The sequence below is a fragment of the Nyctibius grandis genome, chromosome 9 (genome assembly GCF_013368605.1).
Source record: "Nyctibius grandis isolate bNycGra1 chromosome 9, bNycGra1.pri, whole genome shotgun sequence".
In the NCBI taxonomy this organism is placed as follows: domain Eukaryota; kingdom Metazoa; phylum Chordata; class Aves; order Nyctibiiformes; family Nyctibiidae; genus Nyctibius; species Nyctibius grandis.
The window spans coordinates 32,646,420-32,674,341 of NC_090666.1; the positions used below are offsets into that span (position 1 = coordinate 32,646,420).

Below are 27,922 nucleotides of genomic sequence, written 5' to 3' on the forward strand. Positions count from 1 at the left end.
CTTGCACCATCATTTCTCTTGCAACCTGCCTCCTACATTTGCTTGTTCTTCCCAAGCGTCTTTACTCTTTTTTGGATCCCTCTCATAAGCCTACCCTCTTTGTGTTGATAACTTCTGCTCCCAAGATAGAAGTTGCTTTCCCTCCTCCTCATATGCCCTTCCCCAGCCCATACGTCAAAATATCAGCCCCTATGTGATTAATTCACCACATAACATTTGTTTTCTTTTGCTTGATTCCTCATTTCCCCTTTCTACCTCCTTCAATTGGCAAACAAAATTTTCTGGTTGGCATTAAACAAGATGCCTTAGGTGTCAAATGCTGAATTTAGGCCAACTAAGCAGCATTCAAGGCTCAGCAGCACCATTTTGTAGCAAATCTCAGCAGCATCATCAAAAAAGAAGATACTTAGGATTTACTTAGATATGAAATTATTGCAAATGTGCAGTTGCCTGCACAGCAGCTGCTGCAGCTCGGGTAGTCTCTTTGGCCTAATTCACAACCACACTGCAATGTAGGCAGGAGATGGCTGGACTGCTACTGTTGTTATTATTACTGCTATTACTTTTCACCTGCGTACCTCTTCCCTATACCTCTTCTCTTTCTGCAGGATTGAAGACGAACATGTCTCTCTCCCTTCAGTCATGTTATCTGCTGGTGTTGCAACATGATAAATCCAGGAAGCAGCAAATGCAGCAATATTGCAGCAGTGGGAATTTGGGTGTATTAAGTTGCTGCTTTAGGAAGATGTCTGCTTAAAGAGTATGTGGTCTAGACTGTGGTCACTGTGTCTGCATGAACCACAGACCTGGCTGACATAAAAGTGTTAGAGCCTTGTGATAGTAGCATGGAGCTCAGCACAAACCCAGTATTTGATTGCATGCTGAAGTGAACTCTTGTGCTGCCTCTGTTGCTCTGATGAGGATATCTCAGGTAGCTCATTTAGTACTAGATTAGGTTCACTACCAGTATTAGCTCCCCTCCTGTTATGGCTGTGGGAGCATCTCTTTCAGGTGAAGAATAAAGAAATGTGCTTTCTAGTCTCATTGTCAATCAATAGCTTTGTTGTGTCTTCCTCACTCATTAGTACTCTGGAGTCACTTGACCTTCCTTTAGTATTAGGAAGCTGTTTCTTGGCCACCAACCTTGTATGACCTGCAAGGAAGGAGTGTGGCTCCTTCCAAGGAGTCAGCCAGACTGTGGCTGATGATGAGGCACGTGTGCAGCTTTTTTTGAACAGTGTGGGCAGCTGGGGAGAAGTCTGCTGCTTTTGCTAATGCAGACCTGTGCACTGCCACTGTTGCTGCTTTCATGACCCTTCTGCTTTGGTACGATTTCTCACTCATGCCACAGCAGAACAGAGCAGAGCTTGGGGCTTCCCTTCCAGAAGGGCTTCTCTTCTTTCAAGGCATGTGAGGGATGCTAAGGTCTATTTAGAATTACAAACACTGGGAAGTAAAGTGAATAAACATAAGAAGTGCTGTCAGTTCTTCCCACCAAAAATCTAGCAGATGAACAGTTCATGACCACGTGAGCCTCATTTATGAGACAATTCCTGACACAGAGCCGGTGCAATTGGTTCTTACCACAGCTTAGGAGACAGGACACTTTCATCTGATGCAGTCCAAGTTTCATCATACATGTCAATGCCTGACCCAATCTGTGAAAGCATCCAAGGTCCTTTTTTAGACTTGAAAAATATACTTCTGTAGTTAACAGAGCTGCCTAATTACAGCATCTTCCTGAAGAAAAAGAAATAATTTTCCCTATACCCAAGTCAAACCAGTTAGGGACTCAAATTCAGACTCAGGGACAATTTCCAGATGGTCCAGTTTGAAGTACAGAAACTGCTGGGATTTTGAGGCATTGGCTGTACAGACAGAAAAGGAAATGTCTTAATGAGATATGCAAAGCAGCATGGTCTCTGGGATAGGGCACCAGATTGGGATTCAGGAAACCTGGGTTGTTATCACAGCGCTCTATTGCTTCTTTGCCTTCGTGTGCTTTAGATTCTCTTCTAGCCATCTGTTTGTCTCAGTTACTCAGAGCAATGTACCCAACCTTCCTGTACAGACTTCATCTGAGAAATCTGATGATTTTCCACCTCTCGCTGTGCCTGACTCCTTCCTCTCTTCCCCTCACCCAGCACATGGGATGATTATCACTCCTTCATCAGCCTCCACTCGAAGGCAACTTCCTTCCTTTCTTCCTTCCTTCTCCCTGCCATTGGTGGCTGTGCTCCTGGCCTTGGCAGAGCTGGCACTGGGCTCACAAGCCCCACTGAACCTATCCAACTGTCCAGAGCCACTCAGGTGCAGTCTTAGCCCCTGTTCCTGGTCCTGGCAATATGACATGGAGCACCATGGGCTGGCCTTGCATCCCATGTTGTTTATCAGCTTGTGTGCTGCCTGCCTTTACTGTCCTTTCCTCTTTAATTGGAACCACTGATTTGAGCTGGGGAGTGTGGATAATGGAGCATAAACCCTTCAGTGCTTTGCAATGGCTGATAGGACAGGTAGATATTTAGGAGCAGCACCTCCTGTGCGGGGAGCCTGGTGAAAACTGGATGCCAACGTTGAGTATCAGGAGCACTGGTTGCCTGGGGAGGTAGTCCTTCTTTTGAGTGTTTGTAGATGCCTCTCTGCTAGAGACCTGTCTTGGACACTCGAGCCTAAGCAGCAAAAAGCACTACATCAGGAACAGCCATTTCGCTGTCCTTGGGTGGGAATTGTTGTAGATTTAACGACAGAAGTAATGCTGCTCAGTGTCCCTTCCACAGCCAAGTGGTGAAGTTACAAAGAGAAACAGCACCACAGCAGAGGAGTTTACCCAGGCAGTTCTGTAGAAGTGCTGGATCTCAGCATACTTGTGGGAACATCTGTTGATTCCTTCATACGTCCGTCTTCAACTCCCTTGACAGTTCAACCCTCCAAAAGATTTGTATTTTCCTGTCCTGGAGATGATGTCCATAGACATAAATGGGATGGAGAGATTTTGTTCTGATCAGAATCCCCCTATCACAGCTGCAAGAGCAAACTAATGTAACATATTCTTTGATTGTTTTAATCTTTTCTATTACTGTTACTTATAAATGCTTTCATACGTCTTCCTGAGTGCACATGCATGGGAATGTTCACAGAAAATCGGAAAGTACTTTGTGAGCCCTTTCATAATTTCAAATTATTATGTTTTAGCAGCCTGACAATCAGTGCAATGAATTCAGACAGTATTTTTAATAGCTCATAAAGAAGAAAATTCCTCTAATTCAATTATATCACGTGCCTTTCCATTAAATTCTATGAGCAAAAAGGGCTTTGCATTGAACTTTTAAGTGTTATTGTCATGACTGTAGGAACCTGTGCTTACTCTAAATTCATTCTGTTGTTTGTAGTTTGAAACAAGATCCAGACCACCTCAATTCTGATTACTGTTAGCTGAGGATCTGTCTCTAAATGTAAATGTATCTAGTAAAACCCTTCTCCGGCGTCTACTTTGACCATTTCTACATAACTGTTAAATCTGCCAGTAAGTCTCCACCGTCCAGGGACTTCAGCTACGATGTGTGAATGAATCAGAGGCTGCTGGAATCAGGAACGGGGCCAAAGAGACTGTAGAGGTAGCTATTATTTAAAGGTAATTGAGTGGAATGGGCAACAGAACAAGCTGAAGAAAAATAGAAGCCCCTCAGGATGTCCACACTCTGCCTTTCACCCTGCAGCTGAGGTCCCAGGTTCTTGGTTGAGTAAATCTGCTTTTCTGCTTCTCTCAAAAAAGAGCCTAAAAACTGCTTATGTTTTCCCTTCTAATGCAAAGCTGTGTACTGCCATCCATGCTAATGTGAGAAGGGCTGAGAGCCGGTCTGTTTGGGATGCCTACCTGTGCCTGTGTTGGATATAATGTATGCTTTCTGGAAAGAAAAAGGAATGGAAAATTTTTAGTCTTGGCTGCTTGGGAAGTTAAGCATCTCACTGCACACAGGCACTGAAGAGCACTTTTAGTGAGAAACAGAACTTTTCACTACATCACATTGTGCACAAGTGTGAATTTAGATACCTAGTTTTAGGTCTCCTGAATCTAGCTATGAGGAATTGACCTACGAATCAGAATTAAGGCATTTATTTAATAATTTTTAAGTACTTAAAAAAATTGTATTCTGCTCAGTACTAGCCTATATGCATGATTTAATTTCGATTTCCCTTGTCCCCCCTCCCTCATTCATTGTCACTAGCACGTTCCCTCTTTTTTTGTCCGCAGTAGCAGAATGTAGTTTGAGGTGAGACTGTGCTGTTGTGTGGGGGCTAGATCTTGCTTTAATTGAACAAGCAAAACCAGAGAAGGACTTTGATACTGGTTGGCTACTTGTGGGCTAAAATGTAAAATACAGAAGATACAGTAAGTGGACTGCTAAAATCATCAGTCTGTGTGCTATAATCAAGAAGCAAAGAAACCAACAGAAGATTTTGCATGTTCCCATGAGTTATTGGCAGGTAATAGACGTCTTTGGTTAAAGCCAGGTACCATTTGTCATTCTACTGGTGATTCACCTAGCATAGGGTATGATGTTTCTGTGCTGTGCTTTCCCTCCTTGTAAAAGTGAGTTATTTATATTCTTTCCCCAGTGTGAAAGCTTTCAGATCCACAGGAGAAAAAAGTTATACAGGGCCTGTTCCCAAGTCCACTGAAGACAACAGACAGACCCTTATAAAAGACTGTGAGTCCCTGAAAGCACAGGGTGGGACTCAATGCAACTGCAATCAATGCCGTGGGGGCTAATTCACAAATTCATAATAAAAGATCTAGTGTCATGATGCATTTTCTGTGAAAAATGGGTAGATACTGTTCGGAGTACATTATATCAATAATAATAATAATAATTCTGAAAATGTATTAGTTATCCCTGGTTTAGGGCTTGATGGAAGCAGCTTATCATTTCAATTCAATTAAGATAGAATAAATAATATTTCCATTTGTAATATGTAACATACAGCGCATTGCAAAATATTTTTAGAAATGTTCAGGCCTTTTTGGGATTATGTGGTCACAGGTGTTACAAATTGTTTTGCAATTCTGTAAGCATTACTTCTTCATTTAAATTTGTATTTATTCAATAACATTACCATCAATGTGAATACAGTGAGTCTTCTCTTACAGTGCCCTTTGGAATGTGTAAGGGAAAAAGAAGATGTCAGGTTCTTGTTGGACGGATGATCTTTTCATGGATCCTCACCTAAGCAAGGTGTTAAGCATGACCATTAAGTGGGCAGGACCCAGAGTGTACTGAGGGTTTGAGGGTTTCTGGATCAGAGTCAAAATGTGAAGTACTTTTGTGATCCAAACACAGTTTGAGAATAAGATTTTTCATTGATCTTGAGTGAATACAGTGTCTGTCTTCTGCCCATGAAGGTTACAGCAGAGTTAGATGCCTGGAATGAAGATCTGCTGAGACAAATGAATGATTTTAATACCGAAGACCTCACTCTGGCTGAGCAGCGTTTGCAGCGTCACACCGAGCGGAAGTTGGCCATGAACAACATGACCTTTGAAGTCGTCCAGCAAGGGCAAGATTTACACCAATACATCATGGAGGTCCAGGCTTCAGGTGAGCAGAAAAATTTGATCTCTGTTTTACATGAGAAAAAAAAAAACAAAAAACAAGAAAAACACCAAAAATGCATATCAAGCAAAAATAGCTCAATACATACCAAATACATCACCTTTTAACATAAATAAGTATGGGCAATACCTGTCTCTCCACTCCCAGAACTGTTCCACCAGTTTTGAGAATTCTTTGATTCAGGGTTATGTGTCAGAAATTGCTGTTTTTTTGAGACAGAAACTCATTGAGGAAATAAAGCTGACTTTCAAGTTTCAGTCAGAAAGGTTCACGACTGCAGGATGGAGTTCATGATCAATTCCAAAGTGGATGGAGAGGAGAGGGCAAGACAAGTTACACTGGTAGGTCCTTGTCCTTGCACCAGCTCAGAAACAAGCACTGCAGAGCGAGTCATGAGTTACAGATACTTGAGCTGGGCAGTCAGACCTCAGGTCTGGATGAAGTGTAGCCATTCTAGACTCCTAAGCTTGTTAACCTTTCTGCAACTAGACTTTATTGAGAGGCAAACTGACCACATGTGCTGGCTTCATTGTCCACAGACTTGAGTACCTTTTCCCTGCGCTACATTTCAGGTGCAGACATACCCCAGGGGGAGAGAGAGAGAGGGGCGAGGGGAGAAAGAAGCTAGTTATCCAAGAGCCCTCTGGGAAAGAATCAAAATATGAGAGCCTTGAAACTGGTCATGAAATGGAACTCTTGTTTCCAGCCAGCTCTAATTGGAACTATTTTGTATAAAAATGGAATATGATAAACCATACTGGAATTTTCCTTTTCCGTGTCCACTTGAAAGTTAAAGGTAGCAACTTGGATATAAAAAAACCCCTTTGACCTGTGCTTTTAAATGACAGACTTGATTCATGTTGATAGGGAGCCTGTCTGATACTTTTACTCTGCTTCTCAGCAGTAGGATCCTATTTCTAAGGCATCCTGTGAGTCAGGATTTTTGTATCCTTGCATTTTGCATTTGGAAAAGGAATATCATAATTCAGATTAATCACTTCATAAAGTCCAGAAATGAATGTTACTTGTGAAGTGTTTTAACATTCTTAAATGTCTGGAAGGAGTGCAAAGCAAGAGCAATTCCTGTTCTTTCCCTCCCAATTTGCAGTTTCAAATTAAAAAGGATTTTTATGATTTTATTCTTTGGCAAACATTTTACCTCTAGGCACCCACCTCTAAAAATTCTGGCAGTATCCAGCCTGATTTGGCAAGCTGCACTCAACAGAGACTTAAGGACGGCTACAAGAGTATGTTGTGAACCAGACAATTCAGTGCATTGTGTGAACCATGTGTGTGAGCTCTGCCCACAGTACACTTGATCCTGTGCTTCAGCTCCTTTGCTTTCTGGGATAGAAAACTTGTCTGAATACATCAGTTAAGATGCTTTTTATTTTTTTTTTTAGATCCTAGAAGAATCTTAATATGAGTAGGAATTCATAGGAGGTAAAGAATATGATCCAGAACAGAGCACAGTCAGGAGTCTCAGTGACTGATTTTTAGGGCGGGGGGGAAAAAAACCTGTGTTTGTCAAGAAGTTAGAAACAACTTCTTTTGGATCGCAGACAAAAGATAAACAACTAAATGAAGTGACTTTTAAAATGTTTTTATAAGATTATCTAAGATCACTTTCTGGGAAGCCTACCCAATGAAAAGCCATAGGCCACAAAGGCAAAGAAGCAGAAGCCTCATGGGGATGTAGAGTGACTGTAGTTAATCAAAGGTAATGGTCATGTCTGCCATGCACGGAATGCTGAATGCTGGGAGAATGGCAAAATAAGGGAGAGAAATTGCTCTTGGGAGCCTACTGTTTCATATTTCAATAAAGGACAGTTATATGCCATAAAAAATTAATTTAATTTTTCTCCCTCTTCCTGAATCCTGTATCATAGTCGTTCTGTGCATAAGTTAAGGGATGATTGTTCTTACTGCCAGAGCTGTGAACTTGCAGGGGTTCTGGGAAATCAGGTGCTATTGCTGCTTCCTATTGTACAGCATCACCACTGCTACAATCAAAACTCAGCTGTAGCCACAGAAGATAAAGCCAGAAAACAATGTGATTTCTCAGGGACATTCTACCTAACCAGCCACCCTTAATTGACCAAGTTTCTTCCTTTCCGTATAATTGTCTTTGATCTTTATTCTTTTTATCATGTCACACGGGAAACTGATTCAATTTTGATCACTCTGGTGTTTGGCTTGGAGGTCTTTAAGCTAGTAAGTCTGTCAGATAAAATTACATCTAGGTGTTTCCATGCATGATGCCTTTTCCACTTGGAAATCTTGTGCAGGTAGAAAAAGAAGGTTTTAGACATTTGCCCATGATTTTTGCATGTCCGATGAAGATTTGGAGCAGTGATTCTTATCAGGCTGTGGAGTGTCTGGAAATACCTGTGAACATGGTCATGTTGGTACAATAAATCCAGTGGTCCTGTTATGCACCATATCAGACTCTGTGCAGATATTCAGAGCATCAGTGCATGTGAGGCATCTATGCAAGTCTGGTATTTCCAAAGCTCCATACAGCTCAGAGTTATGTTCCTGTGATTCCTTCCCCTACTCCAGCACATGTGGGTGAGCCTGGTTTGGATTAGCCTGTTTTCACCAATAGAATAATTATTTTTCAAATAAATGTTTGTTTTTGTTAGGGGATATGTAAGATCTGAAAGTCAGGTCGTGTTTTCTGAAATTTTGCAGTACTTTCAAATTGTAGTCATGTCTCATTAAAATCTGTGTCCTTCAAGAAACATATTTGCATTTAGAGAATATTATAACAGTATTCTCAAGAAGACTGGACTTTTTAATGGGCCAACACTTTTTATTTCAACAAACCTATCTTCTATTTTTCCAGTTTGATTGTAGCTCTGCTACTGATAACAAAGCTAAATACGTGGCCAAATATTCTCAAAAATGGATATTGATTTTTGAGTGTCTAACTTGATATGTTGAAAGAGACTGGTGTTTCCAAAAGTGGCAGCTTAGACATTTCTGAGAAATCCATTTCCTATGGAAAGTTTAGGATCATAATTCAGCAGTGATTTAACACCTCGACCCGAGCTGCAGTGATGATGTGTTCATGTAATCCTTTAGCATACACACCTTAGTCATTCTGCTTCTAGGTACTAAAAGTAGTTACACTCTAATAGGTGATTAATTGATTGCACAAATTTGATTATTAAAGTCCATTTGCATTGTCAGTGTCATTGTCATAATGAGCACCACAGTTAAGAGTCGCTCATGCTTTCCAGAGCTACATTTTTAAGTCTTAGAAGCAAATTGTCTAAGTCAAGCCTCAAATACACTGAAAAGCTGACGTTGAGGAAATTTATACAATCCCAACCTGTTATGTGGAAAATTCAAAGCCCTTTTGTTTCCTGCTTGCCAAGCTGAAATCATTCATGTCTTTTCCCAGTGTTGTATTGCTTAAAAGGGAAATGCAAGTCTATTTCATTTTGTTTGTGATGTCGTTTATAGTTAGTTATAACTGTAGTTTATATTGCAAGGAAGAGGATACCAAACTTTCCTGTTACAGGCTTTAATAGTTCAGCCTAAGAACACGTTCAAAGCAGTTTCAAAACAGCTTTGTAAAGGTCAAGAAGCAATACTCCTTCCTTACACTGAATAGTATCTCACATTGCAAATAGCTCAGATGTAATTAGTGTATATTTTGTAGAATGCCAGTTAGCGTGGCTTGGTACTCTCTTCTGTCATACTTTTAAAAAACATTTTCAGTTCATTATCTTTCACTTGATATCTGCTGCACTAGCTGAGACATTAGAGGAAAACGGCAACCAAGTTCAGTTTATCAGAAAATCAGCTGTGCTTTTCTGTCTATCAAAACACAATGTAAGGATAATATGTATGAAATTATTCTGAAAACAAAGCTTTCTATTTTGCAAACCCATCTTTGAGAAGAATAAGTGCTCTCACCACATGCGCTGGCACTATAGAAAAAATCTGCATGACATATAACAAGAAAGAAAGGGCAGATCATTCATCATAGGGAGCGCAGGCTGCCCTTGGATAGCATCCCAGGCAGTTCACTGGTTGCTGATGATGAGTTAGCACAATCAAAACCGTACCAGCTGAGTGTGCACGAAGGAAAACTCTGCATTTAATATCGAATAGGTGTGGTGAAGTCAAGCATACAAAAAGCCAACATGTCTTGAGGATACAGAACCATATGCAGGCTAATTGTAGCAACAATGCCTGGTGTCTGGCACTTGAAAAGAGCTTCACTCCCAAGAACAGAAACATATATTAAGTTTCCAGTTCTAAATGGGAAGCCAGGGGCCATTCCACTTTATTTGGTAATGAAGAAACTGTTTTGTTTTGGCTAGGAAAGGGAATAAGCCAATCACTTGCGTTCCCATGTGCTTTTTCTGATAAAACCAGAAACCAGGAAAAAGGGGATGGGTTCAATGGTAAGGTCGTATTTATTTTGTGTACTGTCCTCTGTAGATATCGCTGTGAGAGAGAATGAAAGTCACAAGTCTCTGAAGAGGATAAAGGGGGAAGAAAAGGCATCTTTCTAAATGGTTTTTAAAAGTAGTGTCCAAGCCTTTTGTACAGCAGCTTCTAATTAACACATTTCTTTTTTAATGTCTTATTATTCCATAAAATCAAATGGCTTTGGAGAAAAGTGTAGTGTTTTCTCAGCATTACTGCAATCTGATTATTTTTATATTAGGTTCCCGGTCCTCCCTGTATTGAGGCCAATGGCAAAATTCCGATAGACCTCAATAAGGGAAGAGTCGGGTCTTTATTAGTTTATAATAACAGGGATTACAGTAACATGGGATGACATCATACTTCCTCCAGGCCAAACTTTCACAATTACACTGGTAATATACCCAGCAATGCTATTGCACCAGTGTAATAAAGAAAGGAGATGTGAAGCTCTGTCTTGTATTTCATGTAACCACTACACACAAGGCTCTTAGGGTCATAAGAAAATTCAGGAGATAGGAAGGGACTCAGGAGGTCTCTATTTCAACCTCCTGATCAAGTCAGAGTCAGCTGTGAAATCAGACCAGGTCATTCAAGGGTTTATCAACTTCATGCAGGATGTGAGGGATGAGGAATGTGGTATTGAGCCACCTTTTCTCTCTAGTATGTGAGGATTGGATGAAGTCACTCTGTGGAATAATTCTAAATGAGCTATAGGTTGGTTTAAACTAAATTGTTGTTAATGATCCTCTGAAGTGCCCAGATGGAAAAAAAGTTTGCACTGTGGAGTTCCATGCACTTGTGGCACTACTGTAGATCTGGCGACTAGAGTTTGCTTCCTTTATTTCACTTTTCTATTTTCTTCCTCATCTTTTTTCTTTTCTAAGTTCTTTTCTACATGCATTTCTAAAGTATAAGTTAATGAATTACTGTAAGAAAGGAAGGGTTTTTCTGTCTTTCTTTTTTCCATTCAATGTTCATGCAAGTTTTTGAGCAAGGCTGTGGTTAAATCATGTCCTGCTAGCCAGATGCTGATGGGTGAGATGAGCAATGATCACCAGAGAAACATTACTTTGTAGGAAAACGTAGTGATGCGGAATAGGAAACTGGGAAAGCCAAATATTACATGTGAGAGAGTTTAGTGAGAAAGAATTATGCACAGAGTTGCAAATTAATTTTTAAGTGGCAAAAAATTTTGAAGCTTTTATTTGTGCAACAACTGGAATTTCGAATAAGTGCAATGATCTCTCTTTTCTGGCATGTTGCAGGCATTGAGCTGATCTGTGAAAAAGACATTGATCTTGCGACACAGGTTCAAGAACTGCTGGAATTCCTTCATGAGAAACAGCACGAGCTGGAGCTTAATGCTGACCAAACTCACAAGAGGTTAGAGCAGTGCCTACAGCTCCGGCACCTACAGGCTGAAGTCAAGCAGGTGAGAGTTTTTAACTACACATAAGGGTCTTAAACGCGTTTTCAGCCGATACATACATGCAAACTGCTGAACCAGCCTCTGCCAAGTCACATACTTTTAGGTGGACAATCTTAATCCCCCTTTCCTTAACAGTACTTGATTTGCTGACAGATTGCAGCATGACCCTTTACAATAACAAAGGGCTCTGTTCCCTCTAGTGTGCATATATTTGGCTTCATGCATAGTTATGGGAAGTTTGTGCAGAGCTGACCCCATAACTTCTCAGCTGGAGAAGCTGCCTCAAACTCCATGTGTTCTGGGAATATAATGATATGATTTGGGATCCAGACTTAAGCAGTTGCAGAGAATTGGCCCAAAGCAAAGGAAAACTGAGCTGCAAGTTCTGAGTATGACATTACAGTAGTTTCACCTTTTCATTCGTTGCTATACATCTGTTGACCTGCAGGAATCTTTAACATCTTCTGGGTGAGATAAAAAATTCTGTCTGTGGTCTCTAGATCCTAGGACTTGTTTAGCCATCTTAGTATTGTTACATGCCTGCCTTCCAGTTTTCATCCTAGCGCAGGCAGTCATGTTCTGCCTCCCTAGGTTTCCCCTGATATTTAACTGGGATGCCTCACATTTCTTTGTTTTCCTGTGCTACACAGGATAATGCTACGCTTCCTGCTTCCTAATCCATGGTGGCTTCACACTTCAGTGTATGTCTGGATTTCAATGTAATGGTCTTGGTTTCATTTGGAAAACCAGGAACATTTTTCCAGACACCTGGAATATCCAGGTTTCCATTTTACCAGTACAAATGGGGTTTCTTTGTGGTTTTTTTTTCCTAAATACTACAAGGTGTTCATGACAAAGATTTTCTTCTTTGTTTACTAAAAAAATAAACAGAATATACTGAGTGCTCAGTAACACATGATTGTAGTTATTCTTTCTTCAAAAGTGAGTACTTCAGTTACTCTTTATCTGAATGGTTTTATCATTGCTGGCAAAAAATCCTTCATTCTCAGACAAGTCTCAAGCTAGAAGCTGGCAGCACCAACACCAGTGCATACATTTTTCCTTTCGAAGGTCCACTTTGATGTGAGTATTTTGCAACCCTAAACAAAGTAGCACAGAACTCTCCTAAATTTTTATTTTGAGAATGTAGTCATTTTTCAGTTGTGATAATTGAAGTCTAACTCCTCATGAAGCTCCAGAGCTCTATAGAGTGCTTTGGCTTTCTTCTGGGGAAAAAAGAGACTCTGTGATATTAATAATCACCACCTTAATGCGATTATGAAGTGTATCCTTTTTTCCATAGGTTTCCAGATTTTCTTTTTGGAGTTTTGTGCTGTATATTTATGATGAGCAGAGCCATTTTAACTTATGATAGAAAATAGCGAGGATAATATGTGTAGCAGAAATGATAGAATGTAGGTTATCACTAGCAGATCAAGTCTCACCAGCCCAGTTGACCAGGGATGAGGTGCCAGTCAGCCCTGTGGCTGCTTCTGGGAGCCATACAGTGGCAGTGCAGCACTCTCTGCAGGTACCTGATGTTATTTGCCTCATTATTGAGTATCTGCTGGACCTTAACTATTTCACAAACCAAAATCTAACCAAAGGAAATGGTTTTAGGACTGAACTATCTAATACTTACTGTGAAAGGAGAACAGCTGCCTTGAATTAGTATTTCCTTAACAGAGCTTGGGACCATCAGAGCCTTCATTACTATGTGACCTTTCAGCAAATCTGTAGTGAAGAATCATTTTATTTGTTCAGCTGAATACTAAGGACTCCTTTGCTTTTTAACCTATAAATTACCACAGCTACAGTATCCCTTAGAAAGAGGCAAGTTAATATATATCTGTGCCCTGTCTATTTGGTTTCCTGTAGGTGAGTCATATTCCCAACCATTCAGTAAAATTGGGAAATATATTGATTTTGGCTTGTAATTCATCTCCAGTCTGATCCAGATTTCATTCACTTTCATTTTAGTGCATCTGAGATGATAGATGATCTCATTACCAAATTGCTCTCACTCTTGTGAATCAGTTGAGATGTGGTTGCCGCAAGATACCTGCTGTAGCTGTGGTTAACTTCTGCTGACACAGTAAAATTGGTCAAGGCTGCTACGTGTACATGTGTTTGCGTTTTGATATAATGGCTCATGGAAATACTAAGTCTTTTAACTGTCTCTATCTATTTAAGTCTTAGTTACCAGGGATTTCTGGCTTATATCATATGCACCAAGGGTTTGAATGCCAAGACAATGAATTGAAGTTTGGGGCCATGAAAGCGGAACAATTCCAAACAAGATGTTCTGTGAACTGCTTTAGAGTGGAAATAGTATAGATCAGTGATTCACAAAATCTTTGTTATTAAGAAATGCCTGCCCAAGACTGATTCCCCCTCATTTAGATCCCACTCATTTCCAACAGAAACTACAGAGCTTGGATTGCTTACATAAAAGTAATAGCAGAATAGAGTTGTGGAGATCAGTTTAAAACCCAAACTCTCTAATGCTGTGCTTGCAGCTGTTTGGCTTCCCTAACCCCTTATTTTTTCTTTGCATGTTTTATTTCTTTTTTTGATAAGTGTTGAACTTGACCTAATGTACTCCCAGATATCCTCACAGTGTCCCACTACACTTATTTTCCAGGCTGTTTTGAAGTGTATTTATTCTTTTTCTTGTGCCTGTTATGCATCCGCTTTTGCTATTTGGCATTAGATTTGCTTGCAGACGAATACACCCAAAAGATGATGAGAAGTAGTCATTTGAGAGACACTGAGTATATTTGGTTTTTTCCCAATCTCATGTCACAGATCTCCTGGAAACCTGATGCAGTTTTGAACATGGCTAAAATTACCAGAAGGTGTCCTTGCTGGTGGTTGTGTCTGTGGTAGTAAGAGCCTCTCAAAGCAGCTGAAAAGGGACTGGACATGTAAAAGATTCACGTACATTATTTTACCTTTTAAACTTAAAAACCTTTTCCAACATAATTTGACGGGTATCATTAGCAAGGCCTTAAGGCTTTTTAGAAACATCAAGGAAGGCATTCTGAATAAACTGAACCAGCAGACAGAAACACTACATGACACAGAGCTCTCATTTCTTAAGGAAGGTTGCACAAGAAGTGCCTCGCTTTTTATTTTCCTGTAGCATCTGATTCTGTGTTTATTGAAGATGGCAGAGTTTCAGGGTATGAATTTTAGAAGAATTTAGTACTGTTATTTAATTACAGAGGAGCCATATACAGAAGTAGCCTGTTTTAAGCAAATTCGAGTCAAAGGTGGGAGTTGTTTCAGAACTGTGGTGGTTGCCATGTTAGACAACCCATGCCTTGCAGTGTAATTGTTCTCCAGTGGCAAGTGGCTTTTATCTAAGATGCTGTCAATGTGTTTCTGCTTCTCCGTTATAAAAAAAATGGTTAGGTTTTTTAAGAGAGTCTTTCGGGATTTATTTAACTCCAGAACTGTTTAATCACTACTTCTACAAAGTTGATAAAGTCTGTAATTTGTAGGAAATGTCTGTTTAGAGCCATCTTTTGCTGTTGGTCTGCACATTGCCAGATAATGGTGAATCTGTTAATACAGGAAATGATTGGAGAAGTGTCTTGGTGTTGTATTACCAGCTTCTATAAGTATTTTAAGGAAAAGGTATTAAGCACCATATAAGTAGGAGTCAATTTGTGACCAGGTCTTGTAAACCAGATACAAATGTGTAAATACTGTCTTCCAGCCATTTCACAGTCTACTTGCAAAGCAGTGACACAATGAAAAGCTCTGCAGGTGACTGTTTTTGCACTTAAACTTAAGAAGCTTTGGGTGTGCAACTGGATTTTTTCTTACTATGTGTAAATGACACACACAAAAGAAGAGGAGGAAAAAAAAAATAAGAGAAAAGTATTACTATGGAAAAAGCTGATGCAATCCCAGTTGAGGCGCTGATAGTTAAGTGTTAGACTTTTGGAAGTAGAATGGGGTCATTATTTAAGTTCTTTCAAGCAAAATTTGCTAGTGCTTGGGTTTCACTGGGCTTGGAAGGGGGAGTGCAGAAGCCCCACAGTGAACACCTGAACCCACGTTCTCGAGGAAGAAGAGGGGGACACAACTCAGGGCTGGCAGCAGGCTTGGTCTAGACTGCTGTAAGCATTGCTGACAAGGTGTAGTCCATCAGAGCCTGACCTGAACTGCTTTACCCTGAATATTTTTGAGTACACAAGGCAGTTGTACAAAGGAATGCACATGTATCATTAACACTAGCGGAAACCTGGCTGCTTTCAGTTGTGTGGTCCCTCTTCCTCCTACTCAAACTTGTTGCTTGTTAGCTTTTTGCTAATTGAATTGCTAAGGCTGAGGTTTGCAGTGATTTTTTTTTTTACTATTTAGAGACTCATATATTTGTATGAAATCTGCATCAAAACCTCTGTGGCAGGTTTTGAAAATTTCAGCTCAAATGAAAGCTGCTCCCAAGAGGACCCTGTCATGCCCATATTGTATTGTTTAAAAAAAAAATTAAACTGCTGCATTTTTAGCATACATACTCAGTATTTTCTACACTCAAAGTGGCCCAAGCCAGGATATATCACGGTATATAAAATGTGAAAGCATGTCTTGCTTTATGATATCCTCACTTCAAGTCTTTCCCAGATACAGTGATCCTTTGGTTAACTTCAGCTTTTGATACCATGTAGTCGGTAATAATGTAGCTTTCTTGTCTGATGGATTATAGAAACCGCCAGCCAAAAAGATTGCCATGTGATAACCCGATTTCTTTTCCTTTAAATCTTTGTTGCATTTCCCACAGGAACAATAACACCTGCTGATGAAAGAGAGAAAGCTGACAAATGAAATCTTCCACACTGTTGTACTGAGCAGAATGTAATTTTCTACAAATTAGGGTCAGCTACATGTGTAGATGGCTCCTCTTTCTTTCTCCTAGGGAAAACTCATTTTCCTACCCTACAGGGAACTGAATGGCTATAACTAGGGTGATACATGATGTAGGGATAAAAACCAAAACAACAGAAAATCCCTATTTCTTTCAGACAATTTAGTGGATCACTTGGTGAAAACGGATTGCACAAAAGGGAAAATTACTATGTAGAATATTGCAGCAAAGTAAATTATGGAGCTTTTGTAAATCATGAGCTAATATTTAGGACAGTGATTGGGCAAGTCAGGATTTCCTGTACATCTGTGAATTGAATTCAGCAACTTTCTGGCGTTATTGGAATAATTTGACAGCCACACAGGTAGAAAATAGGCTTTGAGACAACACAGCAAAGAACTTGCACATGTGTTCTGGGTGTTAATTTTCCAAACACGTGTCTTAAAATAGCAGAAAATGTTGCTGCTTAAATGAATAAATACAAGCTTGATAGATTAATTATGTATATTTAGGATTTGATTCTGCCTGCTTGGACATAAAATGCAAGACCTGGGATTTTTTCCTAGCTCTGCATGCAGGTGGAAACTCCAACTGCATCTTAACTCCATGTCAGATGAAACCAACTGTGTCTTCTCCCTCCTCACGCCTAAACTCTGACTTTTGTGTGAAAGAAACACAGGCAAGTGGAGCAGAAAATTCCATGATTTCAGTTGGAAATTTGAAAGAGAGAGATATTTATTTTTAATTTCAAATCTCCCTCATTATGCTTTGTGGGTTTGCCCTGGGGTATTTGCATAGGGGAACATTCATTTTTGTGATCAAACCTTGGAAATGAAAGCTCTTTGCTATCCAAATATCCATAATACCCATTAAAACTTTGGGAGTTTAATTCAAGCAATAACTTCTTCCATAAGATCTTTGACCTCTAAAAATTTATTTCACTAAGTCCTTATCCTAGGATTTCTTCCTGCTTACTGCTTCACCCTGAGACCACACTGGGCAAAGTACCTTTTTGTCAGCCAGGCTGAAGCATTTTCTGATCAGTGACTACATAAACCTTTGTACTGAAGCAACCTTTCCTTAAGCACATCCTTTCTTTACAGGTGCTTGGCTGGATCAGGAATGGTGAATCAATGCTGAATGCAAGCCTTGTCAATGCAAGCTCCCTCTCTGAAGCTGAGCAGCTCCAGCGGGAGCATGAGCAATTTCAGCTGGCCCATAGAGGTAACACTTAATAAGTTAACTTTGTTTCTCCTTCCCAGGTGAACATCATTCAAAAGGTTATCTCTTCGGCATCAATTGTTGCTTGCTTGAAGAAGGGAAGCAATAAAACTTTAGAAAATCAACTTCATCATTAAACTTGTAATGCAGCCAGAGGTAATAGTGAAATAAATTATTTGTCATCTGCAGCTAATTCTTCTGCTGTCAGATATCAGCCTTTCCATTCATGAAAATGACACTCGCACATGTCCTGATAATTTTCTTTGGTAGAAAGTAAGAAGATTAAAATTCACAAAGTGATCGGAAATGAAAATTTTGTGAAGTCAGTTTGTTCCCACATCCATGATTTGCACATGATTTCACAGCATTCATTTATGAATATCTTGTTACTGGATAATGCTCTCACATGAAATCTTTGTTTCATTCAACCTCTCTTTGTTGACAGCAGGAGAGACATTCATTCAAAACCCATATTCTCAATAACTTTACATTGAAGAGGAGGCAAGAGGGGCGATTTTTAAGACTTGCCTGCTAAACTGAGCTTTTGCCCCTGCAAGTAGCACATCCCTGGAGTAGCACATCCCTGGAGTAGCACATCCCTGGAGTAGCACATCTTTGACCTGGCCCTTGAAAACTAATTGTGAGCCAACTCATTTGTCTCACTCATGGGGCCAGGACACAGCAGGAGGAACAGCACCTCTTCTGAGCTGCTTTCCTTTGGATGAGGAGGTAGTGGAGGGCTATGTGCTCCCCTGAGCAGGGCACTACAAGCCTCACAGTTCATCTCAGTACTTTATATATCTTTGTCATTGTGAACAAACCCTCCGCTCACAGGGTGTGCTCGCTCCAGTTGCAAGAAGGAGGGTCCATTGCTTTCTCCTGTTCCTGCTGAACAAGGTCTATATGCTTCCCAGATTATGTTGTTACCTTTTTACAGAACAAAGAACAAGTTGCAAAATCCCTTTCTGTGGTTTATATATATTTGAAAATAACCAAAACTAAACCAAACTTTAAACTATGAAAATAATATTTCTATAATGGAGTTTTGAAGAGATGCGTGATTTAGGGGGCGGAAGTGGTTTTATGTCTTCTGGTAAACTTTAAATAAGTCAATATACATTATAATGTCCCTAGTAATTATGGAGTTTAAATCTCAGCTAATTACCTATTTTGATCCATCTCCACTCATGCTAAGGAGGGAGCAGCTGTTGCAGCTCCTAAGGGAAAAGGAAGAAGTTTTCTATCAATTCTGTGTGAGCTGGCTGGTACTAAGCTCTGCTGACCTCATCTTGGCAGCCATCACCAGACGGCAGTGGGGAACAAGACACCCACTGACTGTTATCGCAGCTTGCTGCCGTTGGGGTAGTGCTTGTATTTGGTGGTAAATGCAAATCACAGAGGGAGAAGAGGGTTACGCCGCAGTAAGGGGAAAATAAGTTTTCAAAGGGAGAAAACAGTAGATTAAATATTTAAAGTGTTTAAACCTCAATATGGGAAAGAGATCAGCAAAGCATACAGGGCAGACTGTTCTCTAAAGGCATTCTGGATGTGGAACTGATTTTCAGTTGAAATCCTTTAAAGTCTATTTAAAACAAGTAGTACGACTCTAACACCAGTAAAGCAGCTGGATATTAAATTTAACCAGTTGTTCTTTAACATCTTCCTAAGTGTTTCTGCCAAGTATTAATCCTTTTTTTGCTAATAGCTTTCTCTACATTGCATTATTCATAGTGTATTACCAGATGATTTCAAGCTTCTTTCCAGGTTCAAGGATTAGATCATAAAAGTATCACATGAGAATTTGTCAGCAGCAGTTACAAATGGGATGCAGAACAGAGGAGTCTTTGGGAGATTTTAGGGTATCTGTTCAGAAGACTAAAATCAAGTATTGAGCTAAACCGTGCCTGAACACAGTTACTCAGGAGGCTGTGAAGGGCCGGGGCCTATTTTTCTCTCAGCAACCCACAGAGGAAGGTGTAACCACCACTTGGTTACTCTGAGAGGAGCTGGTGTAGGCTGGGGAATGGGGCAGATAATTCAGTCCTGCCTATAAAGTGGCTACTGAGTAAATTGGGGAATGGTGGAGAAAATGGCTTGAGTCTCCCCAGCTCTGCCCTTAAAGGTAGCACAGGGTAGCTCAAATATGAGTGACCTGATTTCAGAAATGTATCTTGTAGAGGCTGATACTTGTGATATAGTTCATGTCATTTAATAAGGCATCTTCCTGTCTCCTGGGGTTGATGTTTTGTACCCTGCAGACAGGACAATTAGGCACATGAGTAAAGCTGCTGATGCCAGCAAACTGCCTGGCAAGAGTCAAATTAGGGTGATTAGGCCCACAGTTTGCTAACTCGTTGGTGTTTGCTTTTGTATCTGTAGATTGTGTGGGATGCAGTCAGCACTGAGCACAGGCTGGGTGGGAGCTCAGCACAACAGCTGCATGCATTGGGGTTGTCAAAATGGATCCACTGGGAACCCCACCCAGGTGGTTGCCCAAGGGGCAGTAGCTGATCAGTGGAGCAAACCCATCTTAGCCAGTGCTTGCCTGTCCCAAGCTTTAATAACGTCGCAAATGTGTGTGAATAATTGAAACTAAAATGCTTTGCAGAAAGTAACTGTTAACTGAAGGTAACTCTGAAAATGTCTCGCTTTCTCGCATCTCCATGCTCACACCTTGCTTCACCTTTCTGTCATACATCTGGCACATCTGTACAACCTCTCTTTCCTCCCCTCATATACAGTCCCTCTTTCATGCCACTTCCTTACAGAAGACACACCAGAGTGCCCTGCAGGTCCAGCAGAAAGCTGAAGTGTTACTACAGGCTGGACATTATGATGCCGATGCTATCAGAGAGTGTGCCGAAAAGGTGGCCCTGCACTGGCAGCAGCTGATGCTGAAGATGGAGGACAGGCTCAAACTTGTCAATGCCTCAGTGGCCTTCTATAAAACCTCTGAGCAGGTGAGTTGAACAGTATCATATCTGTATCATAGCATATTGCTACAGCCTGGGGTTTAGCTCCCAGTGTATAGTGTGAAGGTCTTGCCTCTCAGCAAGATCAGCGGTGCAGTCTCTCCACTCTTCCAGAGTGTTGAACTGTTCCAAATACCTGCTCTGCTAATATCACTAAAGAGCAGTGCTCGTTCTTCTCCCTTTTCCTTGAGTAATCCCAAATGTAGAAGAGTGTGGCTTCAGACAGCCCTGCTTGCCCTAAAAAGCTGCCCTTCGTCTTTTTACATATGTTTCCAGGTCTCCATCTACGCATTAGGTACGTAGAAACCTTTGTGTCACCTGAATAGGGTCAGTGTTGAGCCCTCAGGTGACTCCCAACTGGTAAACACCAATGTGAGTGCACTCCATGATGTAGCCAGCGCTGCTAGGTGTGGGTTTTTCTACTGTGACCCTGAGTGCAGACAGTCGTCTTTCCAGCAAGGATCCCACAGCACTGGCAAAATTAACTGAAAGGACATTTGCTCCATTGGCATATCAATGCTAAGCCACACATGGAAACCAAAGTTTGAGCTAGTCAAAATTGTTTCTCTGACAAGTCTTGTAACAAAAAAACCCAGAAGAAACAAACAAAAAAAAGGCAGCAGTTTGCAATAACATTCATCTTCACGTTTTCAGTGAAGCAATGTAATTCTTGATTTTTTTTTTTTCTAATTGTCCCCTTTCCAACGGGAAGAATTTCTGAAATCCCATCATTTTCGTTTCAAGTTCTCATGATATCAGAGTTAACTTTGAGGAATATAAAACTGCTCTTCCTTGAGAACTGCTTGCAATTTATAACTTGTTACTTTGTGAGCAGTACTAGCCAGTGTTTTCACTAGTAGTTAAACACCACCATGCCGAAAAAGGTGACAAGATATGAAGGGATTTCTCTTCATTCCTTCTGCAACACAGATAATTACAGCAGTAACCATTATATGTTGACACAACTTTACTTAATTCCAGGCGTCCATGAATTGCAAAACACATTCCAGTTGGCTGCTGGTACAGTGGGATTATTCATCCCTTGCACAAACAGGTGCTGTTTATACTGTAGTCAGTGAGAATTAGTGTCCTAGTGTGGATACCTCGAATAGCCTTGCCTGATGTAATCATGCAGTCAGGCAGTTTTGTGTTAGCATGGACGTTGCAGGAACCTGTGGTTTTATACAAAAGGCAGCAGTCATTTCCATTAAATTTTCTATTGTTATTATCACACAGTAGTTCCTCAATTAGAGACCAGACACGGGAAGTTTTTTAGCACAACTAAATATATCATTATTGAAAGGGCTTATTTTTTTCTTAACATCGAGACTGTAGATGATCCTTGGGCCACTTTTTGGTGTCATTTGTTTAATGCATTTTTAAGATTGTTTAAGAATAATTCATTCCTTATAATGAATGTCTTTCACTGTGAAGAGTTTCAAACAGATTTACAGTCCCTGATGCATTCAAGATTGAAATGAATTACTGCTGGTGGAAGATTGTGAGAAATGAAAACCATTAAGGGATTCATTAGTGCTTTAGACAGTCAAATGTGGTGGCCAAAATATGCATAGCCAGTAATTTATCAATTCAGTCTCTCTTCCTGTTTCCAAGTCATAGACAAGCATACTGCAGTGCCCACCAGCTCATTCATTAATTGTGTCTATTCAGCAAATGTTTAGGGCAAAGATCGTTCAGTCTTTGAATGCTCATAAACTCACTGCTGCATGTAGTCTGTCGTCTTCTCTTGGGTTGCATGACTGATCTACGGTCCTTAATGGTCTGCTCCCTGACTGGATGACAGTGGATTAAGTAATTTACTGATCCTGAATTCTCCAAGTATCTAGAAAAAGCAGCTAAAAGGGTGGAGAGACTGTCACAACTAGCCAAACTTTTTCATGCCTGTCTTCCCCAAGCATACTATGTTCTTGATATAACTGGTGTAGCCCTGGCTTTCAAACAGCCCAGTTTCTCTCTGACTTCATTGACAGCCAACTTCATATTAATTTCTCTCATCGTCTTAACAGAAAGATGATATTTGCATGTGCAGGTCCCATCCTTTCTGAAAAGATGTGGACCCCAGGCAGTCCATCTACTTTCATTTTTTGAGTCACCGAAGTCCAATAGCGTACCAAAGTTTTCATAAACTAAGAAGTAAAATGGAAATGCTTTTCTGTGCCTGAATAACACATGGGGCACTTGCTCTCCAATAAATCTTTGAGTGTGAATGCTGGTTTGCATCCAAGCAAGAAGATAATTTCAGATTGTCAGATGCATAAGGTCCTTGAACAGCCTGGCAACAGAGTAAGTTGATCAGTTCACCTCAGTTCAACAGTTTTAAAACTGAATTTTGTGTGTTCATGAATGGAGTTATATGAAAATTCCTGTGATAGTGGGGAGGACTGGTGGGTGATGCTGAAGTCTCTTCCAGATTATGCTCTTGAGCATGTAGTGTCCTCTGAATTATAACTGTATTCATATAAAAGATGCAGGAGTGAGCGAGAAAAGGGTGAACATGGTTAGCTGGACCCCCAGCAATAACTGACTGGATCTTGAGTAACCTCAGCAGTGGAGTGTGTAGGGAAGGCCCTCTGGGAGAGAAAAGAAAGTTCCAAATGGCCCTGAAAACTTTTGCAGTGTTTTTGGTGTCTGCACAGGCCACTAAGAGTCATTCCCAGGATCTGCAAAGCAAAAGAGTCAGCCTTGTCTAAGGCCACTGCACGCACAGTTTCCAGACTGTGTTGGTTTATTTACCTCATTCCCATTATTCTACAAAGGTAGAAGATACTTGTGTAAGCCCTGTACAGTGGAACACCTGCATCCACCTAGGTTGGACACTGATTTAATGTCTGTTGGTTTCCATCAGTCTTTACAAAAGCTGTATAGGGAGCAACAAACATGCAGCTGAAGAGAATTAGTTCCAGCTTCAGACTTTGTTTCAGGAAAGTATTTAAGCATGTGTTTTTCTTTAAGTATGTGCTAAGTCCTTCGACTTCAGTGGGATTTAAACACATCTAAAACACTGTTCCGGAATAGGGATTGTTTCCTGAATGATCCCTTGGGGCCAACACTGACCCCTGCCTTGGTTCAACCTTTTGAGCTTCCCCCCAATTATCCATTGGAAGAGAAGAAGGATTTATCACCCTTAAACCAGATGAATTGCATCCCAAACAGTAGAGATCCCTATGGGTAATGAGAACTGCTAGATCATTCTGTCCAGGGCCTATTTCATGTTGACTTATCCTCCATGCCATGGCCCATAGTCCAAAACATTTAGATTTGAAATGTTATTGATCATAAACTTTTACTGAATATGTTCCTCCTGATTATGATTGTAGATAACTGAATTGTTGTACTATGGGCATGTTTCAGGTGTGCAGTGTATTAGAGAGCTTGGAGCAAGAATACAGACGGGATGAAGACTGGTGTGGAGGTCGAGATAAACTTGGACCAGCAGCCGAGATAGACCACGTCATCCCTCTGATCAGCAAACACCTGGAACAGAAGGAGGCTTTTCTCAAGGTCTCATTTTAGTTCTCTAATAAATCAGGAAAACTCCCCATTAAGCAGTCAATTTAGAGCAGTGTTGGAGAGTTTGAGAGGAGGCTCTGAGGTGTAATTCCAGTTCAGCTACTGGCTCGCTGTATAAGCCTTAGGCCTATTTCACACTGTTATAGTAGGGGTAGTAAGCATTACCATCAATGCATATCTCAGAGAGATATCATCAGGACTAATTAGATGGTATTTGCATTGCACTTGGAGGATGTTAGTTGTTGTGCTGGTTCAAAGTTCAAATTCTCAAAATTGCATATGATGAGCATTATAAATGACAGGTATTATACGGCATTTTGGTATTGGCTTATACAAACCATCCAGCATTTCAAATTCTGTCCTGCAAGCCAATAACTGAAGAACTAGTAACAACTGAAGCAATTGTGTCTCTGCAGGGCAGCACCAGGATGGAGACAGAGATTTCCTCCTGTGTGCCAGGTGCTGCTTTATAAGAATTGTAGAGCTGACAGGCTGACAAGTCAATTGACAGCCAGCCTCCCACCTTCCACTAAAACTGATATACAACATGAAACTATGCTTGCAGGCAAGGCTTAAGAAATTATGCCTCTAGATTGTACGTTTTTTGAAACAATGAGTACTTTTCTTGAGAGATGAGTTAGCTTTGGTTAGATTGAAAATGTATGATACACTAGCTCTTTACAACCAGTTATTTTCTTACGGTCATTAATTTGCCTTAATATATAAAATCAGCCACTATATTCAAAATTACTTGTGTTTTAATACATTTATGACGCTGTTAGTTTATTAGCTGAGTTTATTGACTCTTAGCTGAAGCTCTCATGTTCCCCTATGAAAGATAACTTCTTCCTGCAAAATAAGCAGAGCAACTCCCTTGGGTCTCCTTTGCTTTCTTTGCTCATCTTTACTGATTCTTTTTGGTGGGGGCTATTTGTCTTAGGCCTGTACGCTGGCACGAAGGAACGCTGAGGTATTCCTCAAGTACATCCACCGGAACAACGTCAGCATGCCCGGAGTAGCAAGCCATACAAGGGGGCCCGAGCAGCAAGTGAAAGGTTGGTGCACTGGTGCAGTGATCAGCATGAAGTTTTGTTTGCTGCCCTCCTCTACTGTGGTGGTCATCCTAAAGTTTGTGAACATCCTCAGGAGGCACCTGAAGTTTTGCCATCTGCTGTCGCTAAAATGAGACATATGGCCTGACACCGTTAGCAATGGTAGTGAGGCCTCTCAGAAAGTGGATCCCTCCTCTGCTAGGCATGAGTTCTTATACAGAACTCTGCTGCTGCAAGTGGTGGCAGGGGGAAAAAAAGGAAAGGGGTTTGAAACATGGGCTCTGTCTGGGTCCTTCTTGTAAGAGAAGAGTCCATGGAGTGACACTGTGCCATCCCCCATCGCTGTATGTTGTCAGCTGAGATGATCAGACACTATTGTACCTTAATATCTAAAAAAGCATAATCAAATAAGCACATATCAAATACAAGGTCTAGATGCATCCTGTTGCTGCTGAGCACTGGAAAAACAATGAACCCCATACTGTTTGTCCCTAGATGGATCTGCTATTTTTTTGTCCCTGGAATCCTTTTTGATGTCCCACCACATCATACAATCACCAGCAGAAGTATCTGCCTGTAGTTAGTTTCCTTTGGTCAAAAGAGCACTGTTTACAATCAGATCATACATCTGAGATGTTTGAAATGTTTCCACTCCTCTGCTTAAATTAACATTGTTAACCTGGCCTAGCAATGCTGCAAGGTACTGATAAGAATGAGCAAAGTGATTCTGCAGAAATAAACCATTTTTTGTTATTATTATTGGCTTTCTTACAAACTGCAGAAAGATACAGGTTAAAAGCAGTGCAGTCATTATATATAATATGTGGGAGGGATGGGAATTTTCATTATACACAGAAGATGAAAAGGTTGCTGCTGAAGAGATTATTTTCCTTCTTTTCTTTCAATACCAGCTCTCAATGTTAACATAACTTTGTTCAACTTTCCTCACACTACTGTGTCAAATGCTTGTTGTTGTTGTGGACTTTTGTTCCCTACAGTTGAAAATCATGGGAAAATTAGTTAAATCCTTACTCAGCAAGCCTTAAATATGCACCTGATAGAGTTTGTGAGTGTTCCGTCAACCGAGCTTGTTTTAATGACTCACTTATACAAAAATCAGCTTGTATATTAGACTTTTTCTAAGCCAAATGTGTAATTCTTATGCTTGGCGAGTCTATACCAGAAGATCTTTGAGTGGACACTTTAGTTCAGATATAACCACCATTTAGTAGGAAACTTATGTGTTTTCCAAAGCAAAGTCATTCATACAGAACAGAATTAGTTTTATTTGGCATAAACTGTTTATGCAGAGACCTGATCTAGAGCACCCATGACAAGCTTCAAGTTCATTTTGTCATTCAGACAAAGTTCCTTCAGCAGGGACTGGACTAGGTTTTGCAATTAACTGACGTATTCCATTTTTTTTAACATATCATTTTCACACTTGTAATGGAGAGGGATACATCCAATCTGTTTTCTGCCACCAGTGCTGATACATAAGCAATGAATATCAGTACATCAGAAGGCTTGGGTGTGAAGAGATTATTAACAGGTGGTTGAGAAGCCAGACTCCATGTTTAATATAAGTGAGTTTGGCTGCTGCTCGGCTGCATGTGCCTAACCCCCCTCTAATGGATGCTCCACTTTGAGGATAAGGGCAGGAGAGCTGCCATGCCCTTATCATGAGCTCCGGACATGACTGGGATGAGCCACACTGCTGCCAGCTACACATGACTGAGCTCAGTTTAATTAGAAAAGCTCAGGCTTTATGGCAATTATATAGTGTAAATCTCTTGCACTCTCTCTGCATGTAATCTTTTCAGTCAAACCCATGGTACTTTTTAAAGAGTTAAATCACACCCTTTTATCAAGTTGATACAGTCTGGCTGAGCACTTGGATTTTGAAGGAGAACACATATGTCCTAGACTCCGAGGAGCAGCAGGTCTCCTGCTAGTCTCTTCCTGAATCTGAGTGTCTGTCACATCCCTGTCACACGGAAAACAGCTTAGAGGACCAATACCAGGCCCCGACCCAAAATTGTAGCCCAGCAATAACTGCACAGGGAGCAGCACACAGAGGATTGCCAGACAGCACAGCTGTATAAGAAACCTTACCAGGTATGTCAAACTGGGGGCTCAGGTCTCAGTTAAATTCAGTCATGACCAGAGCTCTGCATGGGACTGTAGGCTTTGGTGCCAAGTGCTGGGTAGCCTGTGGCCAGAGCAACAGACAAGGCAGTAAAATCACAACTTCTCCTATGTCAACCAGTACTCAACTCCTGAAATAAGCAACAGAAGAGAACGAAAGAACTAGAAATCATGTACCCCTGTGTATTTACTGGGATAAATCCCAAACTCTGTTCTAGCATCTTCTCCTTTACCAGATAACCCTGCAACTGCACTTTTTTTGTTGGTTTTTAGCTGCTTGGGTTTTTTTAAGCAGCCCCTTTGAATTAATCCTTGGTTTTAAGAAGTACAATCTCAGGGACTCTGCTCTTGGGAGTGTGGTCCAGGCACAGTGAGTAAATTCAGCTTTTTGTGGGTTATTTCTGTATGCACTCACAGAATCACTAATCATGCAGACATTTTCCTTTGCCCTACAGCCATTCTGAGTGAGCTACTGCAGAGGGAGAACCGGGTCCTTCACTTCTGGACCCTGAAGAAGCGGAGATTAGATCAGTGCCAGCAATATGTTGTCTTTGAGCGCAGTGCCAAGCAGGTAGTGTAAAAACCTCACTTTGTCTTTCTGTCCTGACAGTGTGTAAATATTTCTTGTATCT

At 40.7% G+C, this 27,922-nt stretch overlaps 1 protein-coding gene across 1 annotated transcript in view; it reads left to right on the forward strand.

Annotated features, from left to right (window-relative positions):
* KALRN (kalirin RhoGEF kinase) overlaps positions 1-27,922 on the forward strand; it is a 526,387-nt gene that overhangs the window by 331,906 nt on the left and 166,559 nt on the right. The window contains 7 exon segments of the mRNA XM_068408148.1: positions 5,402-5,597; positions 11,327-11,493; positions 17,470-17,582; positions 20,322-20,547; positions 23,932-24,081; positions 25,031-25,145; positions 27,746-27,861. Of these exon segments, the coding sequence (XP_068264249.1) occupies positions 5,402-5,597; positions 11,327-11,493; positions 17,470-17,582; positions 20,322-20,547; positions 23,932-24,081; positions 25,031-25,145; positions 27,746-27,861 (1,083 nt within the window).